The sequence below is a fragment of the Diospyros lotus genome, chromosome 2 (assembly GCF_014633365.1).
Source record: "Diospyros lotus cultivar Yz01 chromosome 2, ASM1463336v1, whole genome shotgun sequence".
NCBI lineage: Eukaryota > Viridiplantae > Streptophyta > Magnoliopsida > Ericales > Ebenaceae > Diospyros > Diospyros lotus.
In genome coordinates this window covers 45,041,286-45,061,826 of record NC_068339.1, presented here as the reverse complement: position 1 = coordinate 45,061,826, position 20,541 = coordinate 45,041,286, and the positions used below count along the sequence as shown (strand labels likewise).

The window sequence follows — 20,541 nt, the reverse complement described above, 5'->3', positions numbered from 1 at the left end:
CGATGGGAATTTTGATGTGACACCTTTAGCTACTCCTTATGTTGATAACACTTAACTAAAGAAAAATCTAGGGAATTCAATTGCTCAATCTGAGTGGGTATAATCAGGTTATTGAGAGTTTGAGTGAGTAGATATACATAAAATTTTTATAGTGATCATTAGATTGTGTTAGTTAAATTAATGAAATATTTGAAAGATACCATAAACTGTATATAGTATATCATTAGATTGCGTTAGTCAAACTAATGAAATATTTGAAAGATACCATAAACTGTATATAGTATTCTATATAGCAGTTTCGGATTCAAACGAAACAAAATATACTCGTCGTACGTAGTTATGTGTTTACCATTGGAGAGGGTGGAATTCAATTGCTTGGAAATCAGTCAAAACACATTATAATTGCTAGATCTTAATTACCCTCTTCCTCTATAGCTTTGCTAAATATTAATTAATGTTGTTATAAATGATTTCTATTTTGTTGTTTTGGTAATTAAGTGCACACCAAAGTTGAGGAGTCCTTTGAATTCTGGGGGATAGCCGCAGCCAGAGGGGCAAAATTATCCTTAAGAGGAGAGTACTGTTCGTCTTCTTTACATATATATATATATTTGCAGGCCATTGCTGCCTAATGGCTTCTAACTTTAAACCTAACTATTTGGCCTACAATTACAAACAAACACTGTGTGATTGTGGGTCTTATGAGCCGCCTTTCAACACTGAATCTGTATTCTTAATTATTTGTACCCCACCAGCAATAATATTAATGATCCTTTTAGAACATACACACACACACACACACACGTGTGTGTGCATATATATATATATATGGAAAATGCTACTAGTACAAAATGATTGACAAAAACAAATTACAAAAACTATCCCTCACCCAATTGCAAATTCAATCAATATATATATTGTTTATAATAATTAATTTATTGCATGACAAAGTCACCGACATTTCCATTAATTAAATAATAATATTCTTCAATTAGTTAGTAATTCAATTGAGGTGGGCCTTCTTCATGCTCCAAGCACTGAAGCTTGAGATCCTGACATGGGCATTTCCATGGTTGAAGACGTACAAGTGTGCAGCTTCTCCAATGGCCAAAGTGGGGTAAACCCTAGCAGTGATACACGCCTTTCCTCCTCCACCAAAGCTCTCCACTATGCTATGATCAATCTGCAGGCAGGCAGACAGACACACACACACACACATATTATCTATATATATAAAACTGATATTGATGGAACCAAAATGGAGGAATCTTGAAATGGGAAATAGGGTTGGATGCTCAAGCCAACCGGTTTGGAAGTTAGGTTCAAACCGATATCATGCTGATCGAGACTTGTGAGTTCAAACATATGTGTATTTTGTCATCATGCCTTCCAGCTTACGTTATCAGGTTTTGGGGTTTGAATGTATGGTAATAAAATGTGTTTTTAAAATAAACAGTTAGTTATTATCACCCTATTATAATATGTATACATACATATATAACATATATATATGAAGACATAACATGATATCTTATCAGCACCATCTTTAAAGCTATGTAATGTGCTTTATCCGGCTTATATGGGTACTGTGGGATGACAATGTCCCATATCTAAAGTTTAACTTTACTTTTACTACTTTAGAACTCAAAGAGAGATCGAGAGTTAAATTTATTAATTTATACGTACCAAAGTCCTCAATGACAACTTCTCACGGGCGGGGTCCACTTCCACAAATGCTCCATAGGTTGTCTTATCCGGACTTGTATTCAGTGAAGACCTATTATTAATGTACGTGTTTAGAATTTTAGGTTTAAAATTCTTAAATAAAAGAAGATATTTAGGAAGATTTAGATTAATGTACCTGCTCTGGTCACTGCACATGAGCACCTTGTACTTGTTAGTTAGACCCAATTTGTAAATCCTGAAGAAAATAGCCGTATATTCCATGGAGTCGTTCTTGGAAGCTAGGACCTTCAACCCAAATGGTCCCAACCCACCTTTAGCCGATGCATCCTTTCGGCTGCATAACAGTTGTGGGTTCGTCCAACTTGGGTCCATTGTCTCTGCTTTGTTTCCTAATTCTTGCACTTCAAATGACACCTCCACATCCGCCTGAATTAATTCATGTTAATTATATTTATAACCACAAATAAACTCAAAGACCCAGCAATTAAAACTCTTAAAGAAGTGAAAATAATTTAATTTTAATTAGAAAGCTAGTAACCTACTTGTGCAGCTGTGGGAAGAGATGAAACTTCAAGCTTTGATCCGGCCTTAAGCACCTTCCCCGCCGGTAACCCCACTCGGCTCCTCCGCAGCTTTTCAATCTCCGAAATCGGCCATTGCACCAACTGCTTTCCCGATTTGTCCAGCCAAACTGCCCTCGGAATTGCCTGCAATTCTTAGTTACTGAGTTCTGGATCTCGATATCGATCTGACCCTATTCTATAAATAAATTAAAGTTGTATATCTGATGATGATGATCATGAGATGACTTCCAAGTCTTTTGTCATGAATCTGCATTAAGAATTAATCAAATCAAATTCATAATTAATCGGTACCTGAAGTCCAGACCATCCTTGTCGGACATAGTCATGCAGAGGCAACGATTCATTAATCCAGCCCCACAAGATCCTCCGCTTCTTCGCACTGTCGTAGAATGTTTTGGAAGCATAGAACTTACCATAATCATATCTCAATCCCGAATCATTATCCACAGATCCCTTATCTGGGACATACTTATCCTTGGCAAGATCATACGTCCCAACTGTGTAATAATCATGCTTCGTATCATCCAAGCTCAACTTCATCACATGCTTAATGCCACGCCCAACCCTGGACGTATCAAGACCGGTTCGAGTTCGGGTCGAGACGGGATAAAAATCGGGACACTCCCACATCCCAGTGTCCTTGGCCGAATGGAGAGGGTGCCGAGCCTCAGTCCACCGAACAAAATCCTTGCTCCTGTACAGAATCGCTAGGCCCCGGCGATTCCTCTTGCTTCCAACGACGGTTCTCCACCTCCCATCGTGGCCTAGCCATGCAGTGGTTGGGTCTCGAAACGAGCTCGAATTGATTTGGTTCGTTATGGTGGGTTCCATGACTGGATTACTGGGAAATTTGCTCCACTTTACAAGGTACGGGTCCGAAAGGTTGCTGGGCATGGCTAGGTTTTGAACTTGGCGATTTTGTGGGTCAATCCCAGTGTAGAGCATGGCCGGTTTATTCCCGGGTAGAAGGGTTGCAGAGCCTGACCAGCAACCATTAATGTCACCTCGAACAGACGGCTTGATGGCTGGCGGGTGGGATTTCCAGTTCACAAGATCTAGCGATGTTGAATGGGCCCAAACTATGTTCCCCCAGTCTGCACCGTATGGGTTGTACTGGTAGAAGAAATGGTATATCCCTTTGTATATCATTGGCCCTGAACCATACCCTAATGTCAGCCACATTAAATTAAAAATAACATTAATTAATGTTCTACCATGCACTCTACAGTAGCTACCACGTTCAATAAGATGAGTTGAATTTTGTTTTTCTTGGCAAAAATCGTAAGGTTGGATCGATGTCCAACAGATATTCATTTGCTACTTGATTGTCCTGAATCTGTCGCTTTACGTAGAAGGTTAGGAATGATATGTTATTGATAATCTTATTTATGATTCATAAGAATCGAGCAATAGTCAAATGTTATTTATGAGATCAGTAACGACATTTATAATTTACATCTCTCATGCTAGACTTTTATAACGGCGGCGGTCAAGGCTCACGAGCTCAAATTTGAATCTTCAAATGTATATATAGACCATATCACTAATCACCAAACTGTATACCACAGGATAGGATGGTAAGAGATGGAAATTTTCGATCAACTGTTGAACCCACAACCGATGAGCATATGCAGACTTCCAAACACTTCCATGAACATTTATATCTTTGCTCCTTATATTTACAAGATTCACGTGAACTCAACTATATATATATATATATATATTTATGTCTTTAGAAATGGGTTGTGCTTTGAGCTGAGCTATGAAAATAAGTAGAAGAAGATAAAAAGGGAACTCACGTACCGTTGGGATCTGTATATATCCGTTTTGTCCATTCCACATCCAAACCAAGCCAAAATCACAAGACAAAATCAGCATTAATTAGAGAATGTAAGTAAGTGTGTGTGTGTGTATGTATATATATATATATATACGATCAACACTGATATATAGTTATAATTAAGTTGCATTCTGATGGAGAACAGTTAACTTGCGATGAGAATATATACCATTCATCCAGTTCTTTGGGGGCTGGAAGTGGTAAGAAGTTCTGTAAGTTGGGTTTGGATTAGTTGGCTGAAGAGATTCGAGGTTTCCGTAAAAGACGTGGGAGGCTTCAATTTGCAGAACGCCATGGCTGACGATCACAAGCACGATAAAGTAGAAGAGCAACCGAGAAGAAGAAGCAGCAGCAGCCATACTAATAGTAATGGCTGATTAATTGACACTCGTCTTGTGACGAGAAAGGATGGAATTGTGGGCTATTTATGGAGGAGGAGGAGGAGGAGACGTCTCAGTTGATTCATCATTTTCTAGGTGAGAAAATTCAAGCCGACTCAATTATGAGTAATTCATTTTAGTTATTTTCTTAATGTGAATATTAAGCTTGTTTCGTAGAATATTATTATGTATTTATAAACTTTACTTAGTTTTTTTCTATTAAATTTTAGTACAAATAGCAAAAAAAAAAAAAAAAATCCAACATTTTTGCGAATTTGTAAATTTATCTAAACATTTTAATTTTAACAATTATATTCTAATTGGCTCAATTAAGTGTAATTTTAGTTAATATCTCAAATTAATTCGCGAGTTATGTGTCATTATTGATGTGACATGCCATTTATCATAAAAAAAATATATAAGTAAAAGTCACGTGTACATGTATAAAAAAAAAAGAATAACATTATACATGTGATCTCATTTATGTATATATTTTTATAAGATGCGACTTGTAACGTCAGTAATAACACACGTCTCTCAAATTAATTTTATGTATTGAATAAAATTACACACAATTAAATCAATTTGAATATAATTATTAAAATTAAAATATTAGTATAAATTTGTAAATTGACGAAAAAGTTTGAATTTTTTTCATTATTTATCCTAAATTTTAAGTCATAACTTAAGGGTTCGACCACCAAATAATGAGGTGTGACATTTAATAATAATACTAACAAAAAATTATTATTAATTTTAAATAAAATTATTATAATTTTATAGGGGTGGAAATATAGCATTTTAGGAGTGGAAAAATAGAATCCAAGAAGAGGATACAAAAAGTCAATTCACGCTGCGCTCATTCAAAGGTTAGACGCCGGCTCACGCACACAGAACAGAATGGAGAGACGTAGAGAATTATTTTTGTGTAATTTGTTCTTTATAAAAAATAAAAAATATCATTTTTGAAAGGATAAATTAAATTATTAGTTTTTGAAATTTATATTTTGTAAAATATTAGTTATTGTATTTTAATTTTTTCATGGAAACTACTAAATTTTAATATTTATTATAATTTAGTGTCCCTTTTAATTTTTCATTAAATTTTATTAATAAAAAATGACGTAGCATACATTAGTTAGTCATTGTCTTAATTGATGAATCCTTGCATCAAATTCTCCAGCAGCTGAAGTGTAATGAGATAACCAAACAAACCCTATGAGTCATCAAAAAAAGGTTGAAGACCTCGAAGAATCTTTTGAATAAGCTTGGTCAAGCATTCAATAACCTAAAATTTTTTTAGGATAAAGACTCCTTGAATCTCGAAGAGTTTTTGAGGTCTTTTTGGGAGAGCCCATTTGGAAGGATACTTTTCGGGACATCCAGTCTCCGAAGGTACTTTCAGGCTCTCCGCCCTCATTCATTGAGTCGAAGAGTTAATGCCTTGTTTAAAGAGTCGAATAACCCGCATGTGACACTTTTTAAAGAATTTTTCAAGGCACCTATTCATCTCTCTCGGGCAGTAAATTGAGCCATTCTTTAACCGGACGCTTGCTAGTGCTACTCACCAACACAGACTTTAATTTTTATTTTTTTACTAAACTCTGCCAGGTTATTTCCTAAGACATAAATCTCATTGTAGTATCCCTACAACAACACGAAATGCTTGGGCAATTGGGCAAATTAACTAAATATGGGGCATCAAACTTGGTGAATATGCTATCCACTTTGAGTCCCACAAAGCCACTAAGGGATAAGCACTTGCAAATTTTAATGTGGAGGAGGACACTCCTCCTACTCCTGATTTTACAGCCACTATAATCCCCAAATGGATGCTATTTCTTGATGGGGCTTCAAGTGCATAAGGAAGTGGAGTCGACATTATTCTCTTTTCTCCCATATATGGGAGAAAGTCTTTGAATATTCCATGCGATTCATCTTCCCAACTTCAAACAATATGTAATTTATTTATAAATGTAAAAATTAGATTAAACCCCTTCAAGTAATTTTGAAGTCTATATTAAGATATATGATACTAGTTTTAGTTAATAAAATTTGATAAAAAAAATTAAAAGAGGGATTGAATTTTATCAAAATTAAAATTTAGTGGTTACGATCACAAAAATTAAAATATTATAAAATGTAAAATTTAGGGATCAATGTAATTTACCTATTTTACAATTAAACATATTGTGTAGGATTATTAATTATAAAAAGAGAGAAGGGTTTTACACGAATCTTTAATTTTTTTAATAATAACATTCTACTTTGAATTCAATTTTACTTAGACACGATTATCTCTATAACATTAATACTTTTACATTTAATTTTTTATGGGGTGATAGTCTTCTTTTTTATTATTATTTATCAATTTTCTTTTTTTATTGAGTAAGTTTAGGGTTGTAATCGAATCGATTCGACCCAAAATTTGCTGAGCTAGTGAGTCAGAGCTTGAACTCAACAAGAGTTTGATATTTAATTTCTAATTAGTTAATTTTAAAGTGTTATATAAGATGGATAATTTTTATAATTATTTAATTTTTAATGAATTAATTAAATTTATTATACTTATTTTGACACGTAAACATGAATCACCCTTTTAACAACATTATCAATAGAATTATTAAAAAAAAATTAGAATTCAATGGTGCAATGATCTTTGGTTGGATCCATGGAATCTACAATTATTTAATGTTTGAATTTGGGCGTCATCGTGGAACTTGCTTACTTGTACGGAAAGCACCATTGACTTTCTCCTTTAATTAACATTCATCTTCATAAATTATATTTAATTTTTGAAGTCCGCTCCTACCTACCCCATATATTTAATATATATTAAATACACTTTAACGTCAACAAAATCTTACTTAAAAAGGATAATACTAATCTTTATTTAAGCGATAACAATGAAAAGATTTTTATTGTCTGCTTAAGATAATATAAAATTTGCTCAACATGACTAAATTGAGGAGGGAGGGGGGATATGGGAGTGCGATTTTGTTCGGGGTGAACATAACCCTCATTGTTTTGAAGGTTAAAAATAACAGAAGAGCAGTCAAATATTACTCCCCATGCATCTCTTCCGTTATTTTTAACTCTAAAAACAGTGAGGGTTATGTTCATCCCGTTAAAGAGAGTGAACAAAATCTCACTTGGGACATGAGATCTATGAGGTGGGTGAGACCCACACACATTCCCTGCAAGCCCACGTTGAGTAATACACGTAGAAAAATATCATATATTTATGCATAAAAGTAATTTCTTTTGGGTAATTAAAAATATATAACATAGAAAAAGAAGATTATATATAAATATCGTTGGGTCATACCTCGAGCACAACACAAGTAAAAGAGAAAAATATAGATACTACGACTCCGCATCTTGAACCTGTAACATATCACGGAATACATTTTAGAGAAAGTCGTCAAATGTGAACGAAAGACAACTCCCTGCAACCACGAGGGAAATTAGATAGTGAAAACCAATTGAGACTCCACAAGGATTGTTATGTTCATGCCATTATTATTAGGCTCATACCATAAGCAATAAACCCAATCTTAAAAGCACCAAGCGATGGCTACCGGCATAAAAAGTTGAAATTAATGTTTCCACTTCTTTTCCCTACCATGCAAAACCTACCGGGCAAGGTGGGTGGGTACTAAATGGATGATTGTTTCCAAAACATTTTTATTTATTATTTGGCCAAATAATTTTGGGAGACGCGTTTTATTTAAAAGAAATAAATTATAACATATTCGTGTTTTAAATCACTCAAATTATATAGTTTAACGATTTTTTTGACTTATAAATTAAAAGTGTAGTATGACAATATATTGCCATATTACTAAAGAAAAAAAGTCACATCGAGGTCTAGCCAAAAAAATAAAATTCAAGATACCCCATTTAAAATGCTATCAAAATGTGAAAAAAAAGTCGAACAAACAATATCACGAGATATTTGGTGTATTAAAATTTGAGGAAAATATTATTTGTTTCAGAAATGTTAATTGGCGTATTCAATTGTGATATATCTATAGATATTTGTATCTTTTTTTGTTTTTTTTTTTATCGTGAGAAATTCAGGATTCCTAAAACACAGACAACTCTCATTTGGACTATTCAAATCCACAATTCGTCTCTACTTAAGTTAGGTGTACAGACAAGTTTAACATGAGTTGAAGTATAGGATTTGCCTCTTCTGATGAATACATGTGATTACACAGATTTACACGAAGATATAATTGAACTTACGATCTCACAATATCTCAATCTCTCAAACGTGTGTGGCGGATCACCTGCGCTAATAATATTCATACATTAACATGACACATAAATATAAGATATTAATATATGAGTATATTATTAAAAATATCACGAGTAAACATATAAATAACGTTTTTACTATGGTTTAAGGGTCAAAAAGAGTGTTTAATTTCTTTTCCCAATGCCATCTGTCTCTCTTTGTATTAATCGAAAGTCAAAGAAAAATCCAAATAATCCTTATGGCAAGCCAGAAAAATATTCATTGTAGGGCCAAGCTTTCCCATTTTTTGAACTTGGACCATTGGCCCTCTATTTATGTGCATTTGTTTCAAAAAACATGTTATTTAAGCATTTAAATTACACACTTTGATTGACATGTTGCATGGATGTCTTGAATATTTACATTAACAAACACGAACATTAGTTGAAGCAGTGGTGGAGCCACGTTTTGGCCAGGTTGGGGGCCTTGGCCCCAATTGACTTTTTTATTTTTTTTATATATTAGTATAAATAATTATAATTTTTATAATTTGACTAGGGCTAAAATTATACTTTTGCCAGGACTAAAATTCTTTCTTGTCTCCGCCACTGAGTTGAAGATAGGTGTTTTAATTGTTGCGTCCCGTTTCTTATGTTCTTTGTGTTAAAAAATTAAATAAAACGCACTTACCTCTAATCATTATTTGTATTAAAAATCTAAATTACAATTGAGTTTGATGCTTTCAATCAATCAGTTAAATGCATAATGATGGTGTATGCCCTCATATTTAGACTTGATTGGGGATTCAAACTGCTTTCACTGTCGGTATGACTGTTATTTTTTTAATAAAAGAACTCTCTGTTTATAGACTAATTAATATCTATTTTCATTCAAACTAATCCCATCAAATTAGTTTGATTCAATTTGAAAGACAATTATCACTCTTTATCTAGTGGATAAATACTACAGGAGAAATAATCATACTAGATGTACAACCATTGGTTGTACATCTTGGACTACATAAGGGGGTATTATGACTAAAATATTTTGCGCATCAAGCGCATCTATTGCCTCATGAAGGGTTTTTTTGTTATTGATACACCTTTATGTAGCCCAAAGTGTACACAAAGGTATACTAATAACATTTTCTTAGAAGAAAATTACCTAATAATTTAAAAGATATTTCTCAGATAAATAGGACCACCTAATGAAAATTATACTAATAGATAATTACACTTCGAGAGAGAGACAATCGAACACTAATCCAATCATATTATTTAGTGGGAGGAATATAATACATTAATACAGAATATCGGGTCAAATAATAATATTTGACCACATGTTTTTGGTGAATTTGTTTCTTTGAAATCTACAGTGAACAATCAAAGCAGATGGGCAAATATTCAAAAGCCGCCACTGTCTGTCTGTCTGTTGTTTTTGATTTTTCAAACATTACTGTAAATTAGGAGGCCAATTGGTTAATGGGCTAAATAATGTCTGTCCCTTAATGTCAGTATGTGCGACTGCAACTTATTTTTGAAATATTATTTTGTCATATATAGTATACTTAGAGGGTGTACACCGGTTTTTATAAAGGGTTTATAAGCTTTTTTTCTTTTTTGTTTTTAAGTTGGGTAAAGATTAAAAATTGAGTAATATTTAGGTTGATAATTTGTTGGAATAAATGTATTTTAAGCTGTCAGTTAAATAATTATGTATTTTATTTGAAAAAATTGATAAACTATAGAACTTGTCAAAAAATACTAAAATAAACATGTTATTGAATAATATAAATAAAATTTATAAAAATATTTATTTTTAATAAAAATAAATTATAAATTGATGTCTAACTAATAAAATTGTTACGATTACACGTTGGTAAATTATATATAATTATTAAAAAATATATTAATACAATATATATATATGTTAAGTATATCTATTACAGACACACATACATATATATATAGAGAGAGAGAGAGGCGGCTAATGGAAGAGGATTCAGTGGACAATGGAGGAGGTGCAGGTAGTAAACAACAGCAGTGGACATGGAAGAGGTTGTGATGGAAGCTAGAGGTGACGGCCAAAGTTGGAGGGAGGTAGCAACGATGAGGAGTAGTTGGAGGGAGGCAACAAAAGAGAAGCAATTAGATGAAAGAGATGGGTAGATTGAAAATTAGAAAGTTGTGTGAGGACAAATTTGTTATTTACTCAATCAATACAAAAAGGTAGGGGATAGCTTATCTCAAACGATGGTAAAATAACTTATAAGTTTAGTAGTGATTAAGCTCTTAAATGTTGTCAAATGCATAAAAAAATAAGTTACATAACTTGTAAGTTAATTTAGTAATTTATAAGTGATTAAATCGATAAGCCAAACACCCTCTTAAGTGAGTAATTTTTTCTTTGCTTTATATATATATATATATATATGCAATCGGGTGACGAAATAATGTCATATTGATAATTTATTAGAAAGGTGTTGGATTATTTTTAACTAATATTTTTGATTAAAGATTCGTGGTGTTAAAAGTGATTTTGGAGCCCACCCAAGATTGCTACTATGTGGGTGTGAGATGTGATAAGTGTTTCAAATCTGATTGATATGAGACTTTAACTTGACAAAAACTTAAAAGTATTAAAGAAAATAGGTTTGTCACAACTCAATTATATATCAGTGGTCCATTGGGATAGTTCTAGGTATAAAATTTTGTGTCATACACCCATAGGTCACCTTTAACTAGCACTTTATATGAAAATTTCTAGTGTTAGAAGTAATATGAGAGTGAGCCATGAAAGTGTTTAGAATTTAGGTTGGGTCAAATTGATTAATATGAGATTTTTAACATTGTTAAGTTGTGACTTAATAAATTATTGGGTCTTGATATAGATAAGTTGGGTTGGGTCGTTGGTGTTTGCATCCCAACAAGCTCAAGCCCGTGCATTTTTATCTTATATGTTAATTCTATTTATGTCCCTTGGCCTATGTATATAAAGCAAAAAATTGAAAAAATCGATATAACGAGCTTTTGTGATTTTGATGCGTTTTCTCTTTGAAACTCTAGGTACGTTTCTCTTCTTTGTGTATATCACTGTAAATGGGAGAGAAAGTAAGGATTGAGAGTTGGGATGCTCTGGGTTTATAGAGCGTGTATTATGTTGAAAGCTTTGTGCAAATTTTGTAGTCGTTGTACCGATGGCCCCGATATATAGCGAATTGACTAGGGGTTCTAACTCTTGCCTTGAGTATGATTTGATTTGAATCGGAACATGTAAATCCCTGTATCTTTCATGTGATTGCTTGATCTTTTTACTAGTTGCATAGGTTATTTTCTGGGTCTGTTCTTGGTCTTCTTTTACTGTTTGTAGATATTTTTCATTTGGTTTTGTTCTTGTATTTTAATTTTTGTTGATTTGGTTATTTTTACGAGATCTATTGTTCAAGGCAAAGGCATCGAACATCAGCAAAGATAGTAAAGACATTAGGTGTTAAAGGATGGAAGTTTGTGATGACTAAATTTTACATCGATGATCTATTGATGAGGGATTACTCCTACGAACTTATAAGTTGCTAAGGACCTCCTTAATAGATTACCATTTGTCTATAAGATGTTTTCTTATAATAAATGTTGGAAGAAAGAAAGAAAGAAATGAGATAATAAATAAATAAATCTATAAATATGCATGTGATATACTTATTTTCATCATATGATATACATATCAATCATATGTACATGTACATATCACATTGCCCATTTGTTTTCATTTTCATAATTTTTTATATCGTTGACAATTGGGGTGAGCAAAATTTCGATTTAATTGAAATAATCGAATTGAATTGATTGAAATTGTCAATTTTGTTCGATTCAAACTAAGGGTTGGTTTGGTTGAAAGCTATTGATTCTCTCCGCAAGGAATTATACTCCTTGCTCAAGGAGATTGGTCTTCTTGATAGCAATGCAGTCACTTACAATACACAGTATCTTGATAATCATGATAAGCAGAGGTAATAATATTAATTTTTTTTACATTCCACGTTTTTTTTTTTTTTAATAGCAGATTAATTTAAGAGAGATGGAAGAATATATGCTAGAGGATTGGGAAGTCTTCTAATATATAATGATGCTATGAAAATCCTTGTGACTTTGCTTAGCTTCCAGCACTACAAAGGGATAAGCTATTAATTTCATATATATGAAATTACATTATTAGGAGTTTTGACTTCCAAGTTACTACATTTAAATGTTAATACCCAACTAGTTCCAATTTCTTCTTCAATTGCATTCAATTCTATCATAATTATTACATTTAAATGTTATTACCCAACTAGTAGCTTCAATTGCATTCAATTCTATCATAATTATTTGGTGATAAAATCCACAAATCCGCCAAACAATGGTGGTAACTTGGAAGTCAAAACTCCTAATAATGCATTTTCATATACGATAAATCTATTTGGATAGAATCTATCCAGACAGAAAGGCATTTAATGATTGTTTTATATTATTTTATAATATTTTAATTATATTAAACAAAACAAAAAGACAATTTTAACCTTATAAAAATTCTAACTTTTCATTCATATGCTTCCCCACCTAAAATTACTGCCCAATACATTAAAACTGCAGATTTTCAAAGCAAACAAAATTAGTTATGAAAATGAATAATGACAATCATGACCCTTAGATGACAGTACACCATTGGTTGCAATCAATATATTCTCTTTGCATTCTCCTTCTATTTTATTTCATTCATGGATTATTTTATTTTGTCCGAATTGATTGACGCACGGATGACTAAAGATATCAAATGATAAAAATATTCTCATCTTAAAATTGCCGCATTATCTCGAATTGAACGGACGTACTTCATTTATATTATATTACAAATTTTTATTCTTTTTGTATTACAAACTTTTATTTTATTTCATTCATGAAGTTCGCTATTGGCGGACTACATCTTAGATGCAGTCCGCGCCCTCCGACACTATAGGCGACTGGCGGGCTGCATCTTAGATGCAGTTCGCGAGCTATGCAGGCTGGGGCCTGCATCTAAGATGCAGTCCACCAGCCCAGCGGGCTGCATATGCAGTCCTCGGCGGCACTGCAGACGGCTGGGGACTGCATCTAAGATGCAGTCCGCCAGCTATGTTGGCTGGGGACTGCATCTAAAATGTAATCCACCAGCCCAGTGTGTTGCATCTTAGATGCAGCCAGGGCCACAGCCCAGGGCCCATAAGTGAGGGGGCACATTTTTTTTTTTTAAAACTTATGTATATATGTGTATAAAAAATTAAAAAAAAAAATTAACAAAAGAAGCTGTCACTTGTACCCTGTCAAAAGAAGATTTCATTGCTATTTTTATTTTGTTGGTATATGTGATAATTGTTTTTACTTCGATTAATTGTGGAGGATAAAAGTAGGGGTATCAATGGTTCGGATTGGTCCGATTCTATAAGAATCTAGTAACCGAATCATTTTTAAAGGTTCCGAAAAAATAAGAACCATAAGCAAACCATTACATATATAAAACCAAGCCATGACTAATCCGTCAACATTTAACTTCTAAATATTTTAAATATTTTTGCAAAATATTAACTTCTAAATAACTTTGATTTCGGTTCTATCCAATCAATATTTAACTTCTAAATATTTTTGCAAAATATTAAATTACAAACAAATTTGTTAATTAAAATAAACCCATAACTTCATTAATGCTTCAAGTTTTGAAGTAAAAGTAGAACAAAATAATTCATATACTATCTTATCAAATGAGATTACATCGACCATTTAGTATAGCAATAGCGCATAAAATGTTAGAAATAAAAGAGTTAATGAATCTCGCTAGTTTCTTAAGAAGTGATACTATTTATGCATATGTATATATATATATACTCAAAAAATTATAATATATATAAGTATAATATCGGTTTCGGTTTGGTTCGAACCATGGTTTGAAAAAAAAAAAATAGTAACTAAACTAAATATATTGATTCTTAATTTTTTAAAACCATAACCTAACCATTGAACCATATAACCAATTCAAAAGGCATGGTTCGGTCCGGTTTGGTCCAGTTTACCGGTTTTTGAATATTTTTTGACAACCTTAGATGAAAGGAAGATTGATCAAATTAAGAAATGCTTATGGAGATTCGAGATGTAGTATGTAGACTCAAATATGTTGTTTTCATTTTTTAATACAATATTTACAATGCAAGGTATTATTTTTCCTTCATTTGGGATTTTATCCTATTAGATTTTCTCTAAATAAGGTTTTAATGACGTCCCAAATTATTTTTTGTAAATTTTTATAATTTTAATAAAATTAATTAATTAATAATTTTTATTTTTTTTATTTAATTTGTATAATAGGGCACACTTAAAAAATTTGCCCAGGGCCTCCAAAAACCCAGGACCAGCTCTGGATGCAGCCCGCCAGCACTGCAGGCGATTGGGGAGATGCAGTTTGCCAGCACTGCATTTGGCTGATTGCATTTAGATGCAGTCGGCCAATTTATGCAATCCGTCAGAAATTGGGGCTTATTTGATGTCTTTAGTGATTTCGTGCGTCAATTAATTCGAGCAAAGTAGAATAATCCGTATTTAAAGCCATTGTGACTCTTGGAATTCTAAAAATTCATTAAATGAGGTGAGAGACTAAAATTTAAATTTAACAAGAAAGAGAATGGAATTTTGAATTGTGAATAGAGAGGGTATTGTTGGTAAATAAAATGTTAAATGACATAATTATCCTAATATCAATAATTAAAATGACAAAAAATGACAATTCTATCTGATACATTCTATCCAAATAGCGAGGTCCTTTTCATATATATGAAATTAATAGCTTATCCCTTTGCAATGCTGGAAGCTAAGCAAAGTCACAAGAATTTTCATAGCAGCATTATATATTAGAAGAATTTATATATAATATGCACTATAAGAAAAGAAATAATTTAAAATATAAAAAAATCAACATTATTATCTCTATCTGCTATGATTATTAAGACACTGTGTATTGTAAGTGACTACGTTTGTTATCAACAAGGCCAAGTATAATTCCTTGAGAGAATCAATAGCTTTCATGGACTGTGCCGATAGAAGATTATTCCCAACAATATTCATATCCATCAAAATCTCTATCAACAATTAGGTATTTTTTGATCCGGTAGTGTGTTTTTGAAAAAAAATTAATTTCCTCTCGCTATTTCTCCCACTTTGGAAATTTTTGCAGTGGCCAGCGATTTCAAGTGGGTTGGTCTCTTTCTCTCTAAAGGCCTCAGAAGAAGAGGGTTTTGTGGGTTTCCATTTGAAGATTTCTGGATTTTTGAATTTTTACAAAATGAGTTTCTGGCAGAAGGTGTCATCCATTGGGTTATTCTTAATTCAATGTGACTTATATTAGGGCCAATGATATACGAAGGGACATAGCATTTGTTCTTTCTACCAGTACAACCCGTACGATGCAGACCGGGGGAACATAGTTTGGGCCCATTCAACATCGCTAGATCTTGTGAACTGGAAACCCCACCACCCGCCGCCGACAGCCGTCTCAGCTTCGAGCGTGACATTAATGGCTGCCGGTCAGTGCTGGCCCAACAGTGAAGCCAATATGCGGGAGCATAAGCTCCCAAAATTAGGTCGCTAATTCTAAAATTTTGTAATATATATATATTTTAATAATATATATATATTTTTTTTATCTTTTTTTCTCTATTTCTAATTTATTACCGTTGCTCTTCTAAATCCTAATTTTCATAAGAATTATGTTACACGAACTAATAGCCCGACAAATGGGTGGACAACTACAACTAAATTACATATGTATCCTCAACTTAAATTATAAATATCCTCTTAACTTTTCAGCTTAAATTGAATACTCAAGTTCTTCTTCCTCAACTATTTTTTCTCTCTTTCTCTCCCTCGCCGTGTTCTGTCATCCATCTTTGGCCACCTAATTTTTTCTTCTTCTCTCTCTATTTTTCCTTCCCTCATCTCTCTCATTTGCTACACTTCTTATGGTCACCATTCGTCTTCGACGCAGTCGTATTCGCCATTGCCTCCATCACATTTGCCACCATTGAAGCCTTCGCCATCAATGGTTCTTATCGTCGTTCACCTCTATTACAGCTTCCATCACTGTCTGCCTCCGCCATTCCATCCACTACCTTCGTCTCCATCTCATTTTCTCTCTCTCTCTTTCTTTCTCGTCTGCGGCTTCTCCTTTCTTATCCATGTTCATTGTTTCTTGCCGTTCGTCATCATTGCAGCGATTTTATATACAACTTAGTATGAATATATCTTGATAAAACTTAGTAATTCTAACTTTCATAGAGATTTTATATACAACTTATATAATAAACTCATTAAAAAAAAATAAAGATTAAAAGGAACCATCCATCATCATCATCAATAGCAGCAGCACAAGAACAACCCAAATAAACCCATTGAAATATTCAATTCGTAGCATTTTTGTATATTGTTAATCGTTATGAAAACTTGCTTCCAGAATTGGACATTATTGATTTTGACCTTCCCTAAAATATCTCTGACTAGAGATAAAAAAATGTAGAGTAATCTGATAATTTTTTTGAGATAGAGATGCTCAGAACAAGCAAGATTAGATCTGTCTGCAAACAACTCCGGCTTCTGTTCTAACATCGATTTTGAATTTAGTATTGCGAAACTAGGTTCCTTGGTGGAATTTTGAGGTTGTTCGACTCTATGAACAACATTTTTCAAGTTAATCTCGAGTAAATCTTCCTCATCCCTTACTTTTCTCCTCTGGACTTTAAAATTTTCCTGAAAAATTTACCAGGAAGCGTTTGAACTCAAGAGACGTTAGAAGTCAAAATCGCTTCTAAACCTTCAACTTCTCCAAATTTGGGGCATGTGAATGGGACCATCTTATTGGTGAGGACAGACGGCAGTAGCATCGCGACGTTATGCCAGAGGTTTTCAAGTGGTGGAGATACATAGAGAGATTTTTGGTGGAGAGAGTGAGACGAACAAACTGGGTCATTCGAAGAGAGAGAGAGAGAGAGAAAATGGGGGGGAATAAGTGGGCGGGGATTCAAATTATTTTACTTTCAAATTATCACGATAATTTGACTTCAAAATATCGCGATAATTTAGAGTTGTCCACCCGTTTGTCTAGCCGTTAGTTCATGTAGCATAATCCTTTCCGTAATCCCATAAAACTCACTTTCTCTTCCCAAATTTTCCCTCTTTCCCCCTTATCTCTTTCTCTCACGGGTGATTCAACAGTCACTACATGCTTCAATCTTTAAACTTCACTTCCGCATCTACTATCTATGATCTGGGTTATTATATTGTGATTGTTGGGCTAGCTATGAACACTCTTGGCAGTGAAGCAGCCTCTCCACCAATGAGTTTGCAGTCGCAAATGCATCCTAGCCGAGACACCAAATAATGGCACCGCTGTTTTGAAGGTCACATTGCTAGTATCACCGCTGTGGCAGAAAGTTTCTTCTTCAACTTTAACTTCTTGATTTGTTGTTTTTGAAACTTTTTAAGTGTTTTTGTGCGGGTATTTTTTTGGCTTTAAGATGGTTTTCACAAATTTTGTGGTCTAAGATCCCATATTAGTTTGGTCGACTCTGCTGCTGGTCAGCCTCTGCAGCCACCCTTCTTCCTGGCCATGCTCTACACGGGGATTGACCCACAAAGTGGCCAAGGTCAAACCCTAGCCGTAATGCCCAGAAACCTTTAGGACCCGTACCTTGTAGAGGGGCTCAAATTGGCCCGTAATCCAAGTCATAGAACCCACCACAAATTAAGAACCAAACCAATTAGAGCTCGTTTCGAGACCCGACCTCTGCCTGGGTAGGCCCCGATGGAGGTGTCATTTGAAGTGGAAGAAGACTTGGGAAACAAAGCAGAGGCGATGAAGGACGCAAGTTGGACGAACCCACAATTGAATCATTGATGTGCAGCAGCCATTAATGATGCTTCGGGTGGGGTGTGGGACCTTTTGGGTTGAAGGTCCTGGCTTCCAAGGACTCCTCCATGGAATATACGGCTGTGTTCTTTAGGGTTTACAAATTAGGTCGCCCAAATCAGTGTAAGCTGCTTATAACGTGCACCGAACCCCCCCCCCCCCCCCCCCCCCCCCCCCTCTCTCTCTCTCTCTCTCTCAGCTCTAAAGTAGTGAAAGGGCCATTGCGTCTTGGGACAGTGAACATATAGCCACCATGTCCAGGATGATATGTACATATATGTATATATATTTGTTAAAAAATTGAATAAAACTATGGTGTTAGTAATTACTCTTTGTGACATGTGAGTTGGTCCTACCTGCCATTTTTGTATTGTAAGTTGAAGTAAGGAGGATGATGATGATGAATACATTTATCCTCCCAAGTCTCAATCAACATGATCTTGGTTTGAACCTAACTTCCACAATTGGAGTAGGCAACCCTTTTACCATTTCAAGAGTTCTCTTTTTTATTTTCTCATTGTCAACTTATAATGTCTTTTCATATGTAAAGATTAGGGTAGGGAAACGGTTATGGTACTCTAAAAGTATCAATATTTTATATAATTAATTAATATCTTTTTGTTCTCTCAACATCGATCTTGCATTATTGTATGGGAGCTAGTAAACAGATCTGAGCCCTTGATTTTTGTAACTTGTGACCTCTTCAACCAGTTATACGGTGGTCTTTACATGATCTTCATGTCTTTCTTACGTTAAAATCCAGAAATTTTGAATAGTTACAATAATCACAACAATTATTCTCCAACAATGGTTCTGATTATTATTGGAAACGAAGTACGTTTTTCATCAGCGATGATCTTCTATGTATTTGGTAGGTTCGATCATGTCGAACCCACCCTTTGGCGTAAGTACCATAGATTAGAATCTGCGCTCGCTAGTGGTCTTGATGGAAGAAGATAAGACAATGAGACTGAAGGATGGTGCTACAGATGACAACAAGACAAGATGATGGCATTACAATAAATTGGAGGTCGAGAAGGATGAAAAAGACCAATGCAATCAGGAAGTTTTTCTTCAAAAACCCAAATTCTAATCCAATGTTTGAACCCATTAATTTACCCAGTTCCCCCATCTGGTGGTTAGTATCCACTACTACATAGATTGAGTCTCTCTCTCTCTCTCTCAAATTTGAATTTAAACCCAAAAATTTACCTCATCCTGATTTAGGTGATCAGACCCCACCATTGCGCAAGTTGAATTTCAATCTCTCTCTCCCCCCATGCACCCCACTCCTCTCTTTTATCTTAAATACAAACCAAATTTGAGTTCAAACCCAAATTCCGATTTTGGGTGGTCAAGACCCAACAGTGCATGCATTGGGTTTCTCTCTTTCGCTGATAATCCCAATCTTGTTGGTACATGGTTCTTAATTTTTTTTTGTTTATTGTGAAATATTTAAAATTTATATGAAAGTCAAAAAGTAGATAAAAATAAAATAAAATAAAAGAGAGGCAATTGCCCAAGTCAAAAGGCGACACCTTTACAGGTATTTTTAATTACACCTTCTGGTTACATAAAATTTTCCTGCAGGGATTGCAACCAGGAGTACTGATTGTCTTCTGGCGCAAAGACAGATTGATCATAGTATAGTGAAGAGCTTTGGTGGAGAAGGAAAGGCGTGCATCACTGAAACACATCGGCCATTGGCAATGCCGCACGCTTGTACGCACGCCTTCAACCATGGACGTGCCCGTCAGACTCCAGGTTTCAGTGCCTGGAGCATTAACGATGCCCCCCTCAACTGAATCTGCGACTTTGGCTCTTTGAATAACTTGAAAAATTACATAC

The 20,541-nt window shown here is 34.1% G+C and overlaps 1 protein-coding gene across 1 annotated transcript; it reads right to left on the bottom strand.

The window, feature by feature from the left end:
* Nucleotides 1–893: 893 nt before the first annotated feature.
* LOC127795073 (beta-fructofuranosidase, insoluble isoenzyme CWINV1-like) lies at nucleotides 894–4,516 on the bottom strand. Its single transcript, XM_052326520.1, has 7 exons — nucleotides 4,280–4,516; nucleotides 4,074–4,082; nucleotides 2,562–3,424; nucleotides 2,229–2,393; nucleotides 1,862–2,112; nucleotides 1,687–1,777; nucleotides 894–1,183 (listed from the first exon to the last, which is right to left on the bottom strand). The coding sequence occupies exons 1-7, from the start codon at nucleotides 4,467–4,469 to the stop codon at nucleotides 1,004–1,006; spliced, it is 1,749 nt and encodes a 582-aa protein (XP_052182480.1). The 5' UTR covers nucleotides 4,470–4,516; the 3' UTR covers nucleotides 894–1,003.
* Nucleotides 4,517–20,541: the final 16,025 nt, after the last annotated feature.